Source organism: Columba livia, chromosome 22 (genome assembly GCF_036013475.1).
Source record: "Columba livia isolate bColLiv1 breed racing homer chromosome 22, bColLiv1.pat.W.v2, whole genome shotgun sequence".
NCBI classification, from domain to species: domain Eukaryota; kingdom Metazoa; phylum Chordata; class Aves; order Columbiformes; family Columbidae; genus Columba; species Columba livia.
Window position 1 is genome coordinate 5,782,266 of NC_088623.1, and position 11,129 is coordinate 5,793,394.

Genomic DNA, 11,129 nt, shown 5'->3' on the forward strand with positions numbered 1-11,129 from the left:
TGGAGGGGACGGGGGGTGAGTGAGGGGGGTGGTAATTAGACAATTAAAAAGACTATAGTTTATTCTGGTTTAAGGCCACTTGATACAAACCCACAGCAGACACACACGGGACGTGGGGGGGACACACGGTCCATGCAAGTACAAAAGTGAAGGGCGGGGGGGGGGACACAAAAGGGGACCTGGGACCCCCCTGGGAGCAGCAGCACTTGTTGCAGGATGGGGGGGGTGGATCATGTGTCACCCCCAGGGCTGGGAACGGGATGAGCATGATCCAAATGTCACCAGGGCCACCAGAGATGACCCCAAAAATGTGATTTTGGAGGTCAGGAGGGAAACCCCCCCTACCCAGGGCTCATGTCCCCCCTTGGGCACAGGGACCTGTTACCACTTATCCCTGGTGCAAGGAAAGGGGGGCACTCAGACAAACACTCAAACCTGGGGACAGGGGGTGACAGAGCGGGGGGGTCAGGGCTGGGGGGGCACGGGGGGGCCGGGGGGGTCAGGGCTGGGGGTTGCGGGCTGGGGTTTGATCCCTCGGGCCTTCATGTAGGAGATGAGCTGGTCGGGGATCTCGGCCAGGACGTCCCGGGCCAGCCGGGCCATGCTCAGCCCCGCGCTGGACCCCCCCTCCACGTAGTCCCGGAAGGGGACAAACTGGGGGACAAGAGGGGACAGTGGGATTTTGGGGGGGTGGGGGGCAGGCCCCGGTTCCATGTGGCCGGTGTAGCCTGTTGTGTCCCCACATCCCACATCGTGGTGTCCCCTCCCCTGTTCCTGATGTCCCAGTGTGTCCCCAAATCCCAGTTTACCACCATGTCCCAGTACAGCCCCCCCCCCCCCGCCCTGTCCCAGTGCACCCCCACATCCAGGTGCATCCCAAGCCCCAGTGTCCCCCCCCAAATGTCCCAGTGCAGTCCCCCCATATCCCAACACATCCCCTCCATGGCCCAGTGCCCTCCTGCATGGCTCAGAGCCCCCCAAAGGTCGCAATGTCCCCCCAATATCCCAGTGCCCCCACAATGTCCCATCTCATCGTCCCTCCATGCCAGGACCAGTCCCTGACCCCCAGGTGCGATGGGGCGGATTTGGGGTCCCCAGGACACCCCGCTGTGCCACCTCCATACCGGGGGGTCCCCAATCCCTGCAGGGGGGTTGTACCTGCACGATGTCCCTCTCGGCCACCTTCCCGCGGGATGAGATGCGGATGTCGTCACCATCCAGCTCCACCATGGCTGGGGGGGGACAAGAGAGGGTCAGGGGCCCCTTTGACCCCCCCAGCCCCACCTGGCAGCCCCCCAGCCCCGGCAGCTGCGGGCAGGGACGTGCAGGCAGGGACGTGCAGGCAGGGGAGCGGGGCTGATTCATCACTGCTAATTACTGGGGGAGCTTTAATTTGGCTTCACTGCTGCCTGGTGGCAGAGCAGCTGGCTGCTGGGGTGGGGGGCTGCCCATGTCCCCCCCAAATACACCCTGGGGGGCTCATTCAGCCTCTGCTCACAACCACACACTGCAGCTCACAGCAAACCCCGCTGAGCCCCCACAAACTCAGCTTGTATTTCCCCTGTGTCCCCCCAAGCCGCCCCTGGCCCCCCAGGGACACAGCGGGTGCTGAGCCAGGTTGGGAGGGGGGACACGGGGATCCCCCCAGCACCATCAGAGGGTTTGCTCCCCAGTTTAGGCCCAGCCTTACCGTCAAACTCGGCCTGGCCGACCCCCACGATGATGATGGACATGGGGAGCTTGGCAGCCTGAGGAGGGAAAAAGGCACCAAATTTAGTGTTTTGCCACCAAACACCCTGTCCGGGGCACCCCAAGCCCCATCTGGCCAGGGCACCCTGACATCCTGGGGGTCCCCAACTGGTAATTGCACCCCAACAACTCACAGCACCCCAAGTACCTGCTGGTTCTTGCACCCCGACATCTCTAGACACCCCACATCTCCATCTGCTTCCTGCACCCATCGTGAGGTGTTGCACCCCAGATGGCTCAGCACCCCCCAAACCCGGCTGGTCCCTGCACCCTGATATCCGGGGCACCCCAGGACTCACGTTGACGATGGCCTCCTTGGTCTGCGCCATGTCCGAAATGACGCCGTCGGTGATGATGAGCAGCACGAAGTACTGCGACCCATCCAGCACCTCCGCCGCCGACCTGGGGGGGGGACACCCCACGAGTGACACCGGGGTGGGCGCAAGACCCCACCCGAGGGCGCTGGGACCCCCTTACCGGGCAACGTGGTTGACGACGGGGGCAAAGTTGGTGGGTCCGTAGAGCTGGACGCTGCGCAGGCTGCGGTGATACGCCTCCAGCACGCCCGCGATGCCGCTGCACGCTGGGTTGGCTGCATCCCCGTTCTGCCGGGCGAGGACGGTGACAACGCCACCGTGTCCCCAACCCCGCTGTCCCCACCCTCGGGGACGGGTCCTCACCAGCGGGAACTCGTGGGACACGCGGCCATCGGGCGGGATCTTGGCGCCGAAGCCGAGCGCCGGGAACATCTTGTCACTGTCGTAGTCCTGGATGATCTCGCCCACGGCGGTGAGCGCCATGGCGTACGCGTTGAGCTGGTACGGGCTCAGGTAGTGCAGCGAGGTGGACTGCGAGGGGTTCCCTGGGGACATGGGGGGTCAGCTGGGCCCCAGCCAGCCCCCCGCTGCGGTTTAATGACCCCCCGCCTCATTAAATAACACCGGGAGGGGGCACAGCCCTGCGCTCACCGTTGGACGCAGTGAAGTCGATGGCCACTGTGAAGTTGATTTGGGTCCTGAGCGGGGGAAAGTGGCGTTAGGGACATGGGGGGCAGTGCAGCCCCCTCCCCAGCCAGCCCTCAGCCCACAGACCGGACTGAATGCATCTCCCCCCAAAAAACTCCAAGCACCCCAAATCTCCCTGTGCTGAGGTTTCATCCCCGCACCCAAGGGAGCTGCTGGGGGTGCTGGGGACACCCAGCGCCGCGTCCGCCCGGCTCACCCGCCCCTGATGTAGTCCAGGAAGGTGTGCTCGGACTCCACGGCGAAGGACAGCAGTGTCACCTGCCAGGACAGGGGGCTGAGTGGGGACAGCAGCCGTGCCCACCCCGTGTCCCCTCCCTGCGTCCCCCCGTCCTCACCGTCCCCGAGTTCAGGTATTTCTTCTTCTTCATCTTCTTCCTGGGGTTCACCACCTGGGGGGGGCGATGGGAACTGCTCCCCATGGGGCACCCCGGGGTGCAGAGGGGCACCCTGGGGGGGGGAACACCCCGGGGTGCAGCGCAGGGGACTGTGGCACCCAGGGGTGCAGGACAGGGGCACCCTGAGGCACCCTGGGGACCACGACACCCATGGGTGCAGTGTGGGGACCCTGGGACGCAGGACCGTGACACCCTGGCGGTGCAGTGTGGGGACCTGGGGACTGTGATGCTCAGGGGTGTGGCACAGGGACTGTGACACCCAAGGGTGCAGCTGGACCCCCCCATGGTCCCCCACTCCCTGGTGTCACCTCGTAGACGTTGAACTGGCTCTGTCCCCGCGCCAGCTCCCGGTAGCTGGTGGTGAACTCCCCGATGAAGTCGTGGCTGCGGGGTGAGGGGGTGTCACCGCCGGCCGGGGTGGCACGGGGGTCCGCAAAGCCACCACCCCCCCGGCTCACCTGCCGTCGCGGTCCCAGTCGTACACCTCCACCTTGATGGCTCTGCGAGGCAAGGGGGGGTCACAGCCACCACCCGGCAGCCCAAACCCCCCACCCCAGGGGGCACCATGGGACCCCCTGGGTTTGTTTTGACGACTCCGTGGGGCCTTTTCCTCCTTCCTCCTCCTCCTCCTCCTCCTCAGCCTTTTCCAGCGGGATATTTTTATCCCTATTTTTATCCCCCGTTGCCACAGCAACGTCCGACACGGGGCCAAGCCGGCGACGCGGTGCCACCGCCAAGCTGGGTTTGCCAGGACATGCAGCTGGTGACACCGGCTTGGAGGGGGACACACACCCACCCCCCCGCTCAGGGGTGGCTCCGTGATGCAGCTGGAGCCCCGTTACCCAGATGGGTAAACTGAGGCACGCAGCGCGGGGTGCTGGAGGCTCGGGCACAGAGACGGGGGAAGAGGGTGCGGAGTGGGGACCCGGGGGACACAGTGGGGACCCGGGGGGACACGGCGCTCACCGGTCGTGGTCGCCGTTGCAGAGGGCGCGCACCGGGATGGCGAACGCCTGCCACACCGGGTTCAGCGTGTTCCGCACCACCTCCGTCTTGTGGCAGATGGTGAAGCTGGGGGGGGACAAGGGGGTCACCCCGCTGATGACAAACCTCCCCACACCCCATCACCCCACAGGTGGTGTTTTTAGAGACCCCCCCCACCTCCCCAAAACCAGCCCAGCCCCGTGGGGACATCAAAAGTCCCCAAGGTGTCCAATGGCCAGGGCTGTGTCCCCCCGCTGTGATGGAGGTGGTGTCACTGCATTTTGGGGGGGCGGGATATCGCTCACGTCCCGTCCTCATTGCTGCGGTAAAAGACCATGAAGGGGTCAGATTTGCCGAAAAAATCCTTCTTGTCCAGCTTGTTGGCACAGAACTGCAGCGTGGCCACGTCCTGCGGGGGGGGACAGGGGTGTCACCACCCCACACCCCCCCAGGGACCCCCCCCAGGGGACAGCGGGGCTGCAGGAGCCTGGGGGGGCTGAGGAACCCATGGGACACACCGGGGGACAGCTCAGCCTGAGCTGCATCTTCCTCACCCCAAGGCGTGGAAGGCCCCAGTGGGGGTCTCAGCCCCCCAAGCATGGCACTGGGGTGTCCCCAACCTGTCCCCCCCCGAGCTCACCCGGCAGTTGCCCAGCTCCTCGGCGAGGAGGATGATGGTGCCGCACTTCTTCCCGGGGATGCCGCTGCCGGGAGGGACACACACGGTGACCGGGGGGGGTGTGTGTCCCCTCCAGCGCTGGGGACCCCCACACTCACCCGTTGGAGACGGCCGGAGCGGGTCTCCTGCCCCGCGCATGCGTGGTGACTGTCCCCATCCTGCTGGGACACACGGGGAGGGGGGATGGAGGGGACACCCCCCAAAAAAAGCACACCCCCCCCCACCATGGGGAAACTGAGGCAGGGGTGGGGGGAAGGACATAGGAGCCCCATCCCAGCGCCTGGGATGCTGTCACCAGGGTCTGGTCTCTGTCCCCAACACATGGATAAGGACCTGGGCGCCTTGCCCGTGCTGGGGGGGACATGGGGACACCGGGCAGCCAGCCCAGCACAGGCCCCCCAGGAAACTGAGGCACGGGGGGTGGGCTCACGTCAGGGGCTTCTCCAGGCGGCTGCCGGCAGAGCCCACGATCTCGCCCAGGGTGCAGAAGGCCTGGCCCAGGAAATCCTGCGGAGCCACCGTGTCACCGTGTCTGTCCCAGCCCTGTCCCCAGTGGTGCCGGGTAGAGCGGTGACAACCCCCCCAGCTTACGTGTTTGGAGAGGTCGGGGCTCTTGGAGTCCACATCATACCTGGGGACAGAGCAGGGGACACGTGGGATGGGAGTGGGGACAGGATAGTGACGAGGACACAGCTGGGACAGGGACAGAGACCAGCACCCCCCTGGCACAGCCTGAGCCACCGCAGGGGCTGGGGAGGTGACACTGAGGGGACAGTGGGGACACTCACAGGTCGAAGCGGAGGTTCTGCTTCTCCTCGAAGAAATAGTCGAGGACGAACTTGCGCAGAAAGTCGGGGTTCAGGGTGTTGTCGATGACCTCGGTCCGGCCGAACTGGGGACACGGGACAACGAGGGGACATGGGGACACCAGGGGGACATGGGTATGGGGACACAAGGACGTGGTGGCATAGGAACATAGAGATGCAGGGACACGGATATGGGAGCATGGAGACTTAGAGATGGGGACACAGGGACATTGGGACATACGGACACAGGGACAGATGAAGACCAAAGGGGGGATTGAGTGAGGGATGGGGACACCAGGGGACATGTGGGACACGAGGTGACGTGGGGGCGGGAGGGGACACGCGGGCCAGGCACGGCAGGACCAGGTGCCCCTTTGTCATCGCACGGGGCTGGCACCGTGTCCTGCCCAGCCCCCGCCCGCTCATCATGGCCCCTCAATTAAGCAGCAGCTAATTACAGGGCACCCAGCAGGGGGGTGGGGGGCAGGAGGGATCCGCCGCTCCCCCAACCACTCAACGGTCCATCTGTCCGTCCGTCCGGGCACTCACCTCCCGCCACTGCCGGCAGCCGGGGCGCTGGGTGTACAGCACACAGACTGTGGGGGGACACGGGTCAGGGGACGGACACCCCCAGCACCGACACCCCGACAGCCCCCGAGACCCTTGACCCCCCAGCCCCTACTCACGTGGGTCGGACTTGGAGAAGGTGTCCTTGTCCAGGAGCTGCCTGCGGGGACAGGGGACAGTGGGACATGGCACACACAGGACAGTGGGACATGGCACACACAGGACAGTGGGACATGGCATGGGGTGAGTGTGACTGTGTGCATGAGTGTGAGCACACGGCTGGGTGAGTGTGGTGCACACCATGCTGTGTGTGGTTGTGTGCACGGCCAGGTGTGCTGGTGTACACAGCCACGTATTGGTGTGCATGACCATGTGTCAGGGTGTGCACAACCGTGTGTCAGGTTGTGCACAACCGTGTGTCAGGGTGTGCACAACCGTGTGTCAGGGTGTGCACAACCGTGTGCCAGGTTGTGCACAGCCGTGTGTCAGGGTGTGCATGGCTGTGCGTGCTGTGTGCTGGTGTACACAGCCATGTGTTGGTGTGCATGACCATGTGTCAGGGTGCATACAACAGTGTGTTGGTGTACACAGTTGTGTGTCAGGGTGTGCATGGCTGTGTGTGCTGGTGTCCACAGGCGTGTGTTGGTGTGCAGGGCTGTGTGTTGGTGTGCACAGCCGTGTCCAGCTCTGTGTGTGCTGTGCCGTGTGTCAGGGTGTTGCACGCCCGTGTGCACTCCCTGCTGTGTTTTGGGGTGCCCAGCCGTGTGTCGGGCTGTGCGCGGCTGCATGTGCTCCCTGTTGCATGTCAGGGGGTGCACAGGGACATGCCAGGGTGCGCATGGCTACGTGAGCCCGTGCTATGTTGGGGTGCACAGGGACGTGTTGGGGTGCCCAGGGCCGCGGGGGGGACACCCCGTCCCTGTCCCCCCCCGCAGCTCCGCCCGCCGGGACTCTGTCCGGTCCCCGGTGCAGCAGCAGGAAAATAGGTCGGAGCGGCCGCAGGCAGCGCGGCCGGGGGGGGGCACGGCTGGGGGGGCACCCGCTGCAGCCGAGGGGGGGGCACGGGGTACCCAGCACGGCCCGGGGGCACCCAAGGGGGCTGGGGGACCAGGGACACCCTAGCATGCCGACCCGGTGGGCCCCCAGCTTGCAGAGAGGGGGTGCAGAGGGGACCGGGGGGGGGCAGGACGTTCATTGTCGCCCCCGGAGTGGGGGTCGTCGGCATTTCTCCCAGCCCCCTCGTTTTGCTCCCCAGCCCCACAGCGACAGGTCCCAGCACCCGTGTGTGTCCTCCCCAGTCCCCCTGGGCTGACAGCGTTCCTGGGGGGCAGGACCCCCCTCGTGGGGGACGCAGGGGGGGCAGCCTGGCACCCCCGGACCCCCACCCAATTCCCAATTCGTGCATTCCCCGTCCCTAGAGCCCCCCAGGGCCCCGCACCCCTGTTTCCCCGCCTCCCCCGGTACCCGCACCCCTCCCCAGTGCCCTCTGCTCTCCCAGTGCCCCCCACATCCCCCCCAGAGCTCCCCACTCGCCCAGCAGCATCCAGTACCCCACACCTGCAGTACCCCTGACTCTCCAGCACCTCCCAGTGCCCCACACTGCTGAGTGTCCCCAGTACCCGCCCCCCCCCCGTGCTCCCCCCCGCTCTCCCAGTGCCTCCCAGTATCCCAAAACACCAACCGCCTCCTGCTCCCCCAGTGCCCCCCAGTGCTCCCCGTTCTCCCAGTATCCTACAGTGCTGGCTGCCTCCCGCTCCCCCGGTGCATCCCCGGTGCCGCACAGCCCCTGGCGCCCCCCGCTCCCCGCCGCCGCAGCCCCGGTACCTGCAGGACACCGTCAGCTCCACCCGGGTGGCCGGGACGGGGCCGGGACCGGGGCCGCTGCCCGGCTCCGGGGCGCCCAGGCCCGCCATGCCCCGAGCTCCGCCGCTGCCCCGCTCCGGCCGCCCCCGCGCCCCACCACCGGCACCGGGATCGGCTCCGCCCCAGGACCGCCCCGGCACCGGTCCGAGGGGCTGCCCCGGCGTTTCCTACGATACCGCCCCCCGGGGACCCCGGGACCGCCCCCGCACCACCCCCGGTACCGCCCCCGGCATCGCCCCCAGATCCTCGGGATCGCCCCCGGTACCGCCCACCGGCATCGCCCCCGGTATCACCCCCCAGAGCCTCGGGATCGCCCCCAGAACAGCGATACCACCCCCGGGATCACCCCCGGGGCTGCACCCAGACCCCCGGGACACCCCTGATTCCCCAGTGTTGGCTCCAATACTCACCGGTGTCACTCAGCCTCAGGTATCACCCCAGAGCCCCCCCATCCTCCCCGGTGCTGCGGGACCCCTGTGAGTGCCACCCCATCCCCAGTGCTGGAGGGGGACATGGTGTGTGCCGGCACTGGCACCCCTCTGTACCGGGACACCGTGTGCCAGTCTCCAGGGTCCCCAGTGCCATGTGGGGACTCCAGGTTTGGGGCGGGGGAGGGGGGCAGCACAGTGACCTGGAGGGTTTGTGACAGGGGACACCCCCGGGGGTCACAGAACACTTTGTGGGGGGTATGGATATGTCAGGGCTTGGCCTGCATCCCCATATCTCCATACCTGTGTCCCTGTGTCCCCATACCTGTGTCCGTATGTCCCTGTGTTTCTAAGTCTCCACATCCCTGTGTCCCTACATCCCCATCCCCACGTCCCCCCCCTGCTCTGCAGCTGGAGCTGGTGACAGCTCCGTGTCCCCAGGGCTAGGGGGAACCCTCCACGCCCAGGTGCTGCCTGCAGAGACACCTCCAGGGGGGTGGTCAGGCACCCACAAACCCTTTTCAGGAGGGGACACGCAAAGCCCCTTGTCCCCAACCATAACAAGGACACGTCCCCCACCACACTCCTCCTAAAAAAACAAGGGTGGGTGACCACCACTTCCCACCTTTATTACAACCAAATACTACAAACTGGAGGGGGGGAACCCTGAGATTCCCCCCCGCTATCCTGAAGGAAAAGCCTTGATGACCTTGACGTCGTCCAGGGGCCGGTCCTGGGCGTTGGTCTCCACCATGGCCAGTCTGCCCAGCACGGCCATGCCCTGGGACACCCTCCCGAAGATGCTGTGCTTCCCGTCCAGCCACTGCGCCGGGGCCAGCGTCAGGAAGAACTGGCTCCCATTGGTGTCCGGCCCAGCGTTGGCCATGGCCAAGATGCCGGCGCCTGGCATGGACAGACAGATGGACACTGTTAATGTTTCAGGGTTTTTTTGGGGTTTGTTGGAGGATTTGATGTCATAATGTGGGAGATAGGGCACTTTGTGGATGGGGTTCTTGGGAATATGGGGGGCATGGCACCCCACGGCCAAAGTCCTGGCAACCTTGGGGATGTGCCACCCCATGGACAGGCTTCTGAGGGACACAGGAGACATGTTACCCCATAGCTGGGGTCCTGGGGGACATGTCAGCCCTTGCATGGGGTTCTGAGGAGTACAGGGAACATGCCACACCATGGCATCTGTTCAGGGGGACACGGGAGACACACAAAACCATGGCCAAGGTCCTGGTGTCATGGGGGACATGTCACCCCATGGCTGAGGTCCTTGGGGACATGTCATCCCCATGGCCAGGGTCCTGGAGGACATGCCACATCATGGATGGGGTCTTTGGGGACATGCTGCCCCACGATCACGGTCCTGGCATCATGTAGGACATGCCACCCCTTGGCCAAGGTTTTGGGGAATATGGGCTACATGTCACCCCATGGGTGGGGACATGGGGGACATGCCACCCCCCAGGTGGGACATTTGATGCCCCAGTGCTGGCCCCTACTCACCAGTGAACTTCAGCTCGGGGTGCAGCTCGTCCTCAAACTGTTTCCCGTAGATGGAGGCACCGCCACGGCCTGGGGAGGGGACAAGAGGGATCAGCTGGTCCCCCAGCACGGGAGGGGACACAGTGATGGGGGGTGTCTCACCAGTGCCAGTGGGGTCCCCCCCCTGCACCATGAAGTCCTTGATGACACGGTGGAACTTGGTGCCGTTGTAGTAGCCGCGGCGGCAGAGCTCGGCGAAGTTCTTGCAGGTGCGGGGGGCGTGTTTCCAGTACAGCTCCAGCACCAGCGGGCCCATCCTGCGCCAACCGGCACCGGGGGGTGGGTCACCCCATGGTGCCCCCACAGGGGCTCAGACCAGACCCGGGGACACACAGGGCTGGCAGGGGATGGGGAGCAGGGGGGTGATGGGGGTTGCCCAGGACCAGGAGGGAGGAAACTGGAGGCTGCCCGGTACCGAGGGGGTAACCGGGGGCTTTTCAGTACCGGGAGGATGATGGGGATAGTCCGGTACCTGGAGCTAACTGGGACCTGGGGGACAAAGAGGACGGTCCAGTGTTGGGGGGACAAGCTGGACTGGCTGGTACCCGAGGATAACGTTGACTGTCCAGTACCGGGGGACTGGGGGTAACGGACACCGAGGGGACACCAGGGGCTCTCCGGTACCGGGAGATACTGAGAGTCTCCCAGCAGCCAGGAAAACTGGGGACTGTCCGGTACCGGGGGACTAGGGGAAACGGACACCGGGGACTGCCCGGTAACGGGCGGAGAGGGTGGGAGGGACCGAGGCGTTTCCGGTACCGGAGATGGGGCACGGGCCGAGGGAGCAGGAGGGGCCACCCGCTGCCGGTACCGGGGAGAGAGGCCCCGCCCCTTACGTGGTCTCCATGGAGACGGTGGGCGGCTGCCAGGAGTCGGGCGGGACGGCGGCCATGCTGCCGCTGTTGATGCTCCGGCTCTTGCTCCCGGTGCCGCTCCCGCTGCTGCCGGCGGCGCCGGAAAGGTCCCAGTACCCGCGCACTTCCGGGGACACGCCCCCTTCCGGCGACGACCAATGAGAGAGGGCTGGTGGCGGGGCGGGGGCAAGGAGCTGAGCCAATCCGCTCGGCGGGCGGGCGCGC

General features: G+C 66.0%; 2 protein-coding genes across 3 annotated transcripts; both read right to left on the bottom strand.

Annotated features, from left to right (window-relative positions):
• Nucleotides 1-35: 35 nt before the first annotated feature.
• Nucleotides 36-8,247, bottom strand: CPNE5 (copine 5). Of its 2 annotated transcripts, XM_065038909.1 has the most exons (21): nucleotides 8,030-8,247; nucleotides 6,325-6,365; nucleotides 6,188-6,234; nucleotides 5,621-5,724; nucleotides 5,424-5,463; nucleotides 5,263-5,339; nucleotides 4,931-4,990; nucleotides 4,794-4,857; nucleotides 4,459-4,562; nucleotides 4,136-4,240; nucleotides 3,628-3,669; nucleotides 3,478-3,553; nucleotides 3,110-3,163; nucleotides 2,971-3,032; nucleotides 2,718-2,764; nucleotides 2,430-2,611; nucleotides 2,227-2,354; nucleotides 2,049-2,151; nucleotides 1,691-1,748; nucleotides 1,159-1,232; nucleotides 36-654 (listed from the first exon to the last, which is right to left on the bottom strand). In XM_065038909.1, exons 1-21 carry the CDS (start codon nucleotides 8,116-8,118, stop codon nucleotides 466-468), a joined length of 1,746 nt encoding a protein of 581 aa, XP_064894981.1. In that variant the 5' UTR covers nucleotides 8,119-8,247; the 3' UTR covers nucleotides 36-465. The 2 variants fall into 2 exon arrangements, with proteins under 2 accessions (XP_064894981.1, XP_064894980.1); XM_065038908.1 differs by having other exon boundaries at nucleotides 2,227-2,611.
• Nucleotides 8,248-9,104: 857 nt separating this feature from the next.
• On the bottom strand, nucleotides 9,105-11,122 carry PPIL1 (peptidylprolyl isomerase like 1). Its single transcript, XM_065038915.1, has 4 exons — nucleotides 10,887-11,122; nucleotides 10,153-10,307; nucleotides 10,012-10,080; nucleotides 9,105-9,399 (listed from the first exon to the last, which is right to left on the bottom strand). Exons 1-4 carry the CDS (start codon nucleotides 10,940-10,942, stop codon nucleotides 9,179-9,181), a joined length of 501 nt encoding a protein of 166 aa, XP_064894987.1. The 5' UTR covers nucleotides 10,943-11,122; the 3' UTR covers nucleotides 9,105-9,178.
• Between the last annotated feature and the right edge of the window lie 7 nt (nucleotides 11,123-11,129).

Bases quoted from the DNA above. Each gene is read 5' to 3' on its own strand.
- CPNE5 (XM_065038908.1), bottom strand. From the start codon at position 8,118: ATGGCGGGCCTGGGCGCCCCGGAGCCGGGCAGCGGCCCCGGTCCCGGC. The intron at 5,340-5,423 runs GTAAGCTGGGGG...GTGGCTCCGCAG, and splicing joins GCCCCGACCTCTCCAAACAC to GATTTCCTGGGCCAGGCCTT. The intron at 4,991-5,262 runs GTGAGCCCACCC...GTGTCCCAGCAG, and splicing joins CGCCTGGAGAAGCCCCTGAC to GATGGGGACAGTCACCACGC.
- PPIL1 (XM_065038915.1), bottom strand. From the start codon at position 10,942: ATGGCCGCCGTCCCGCCCGACTCCTGGCAGCCGCCCACCGTCTCCATG. The intron at 10,308-10,886 runs GTAAGGGGCGGG...CGGTTGGCGCAG, and splicing joins ACCGTCTCCATGGAGACCAC to GATGGGCCCGCTGGTGCTGG. The intron at 10,081-10,152 runs GTGAGACACCCC...TCCCCTCCCCAG, and splicing joins GGGGGACCCCACTGGCACTG to GCCGTGGCGGTGCCTCCATC.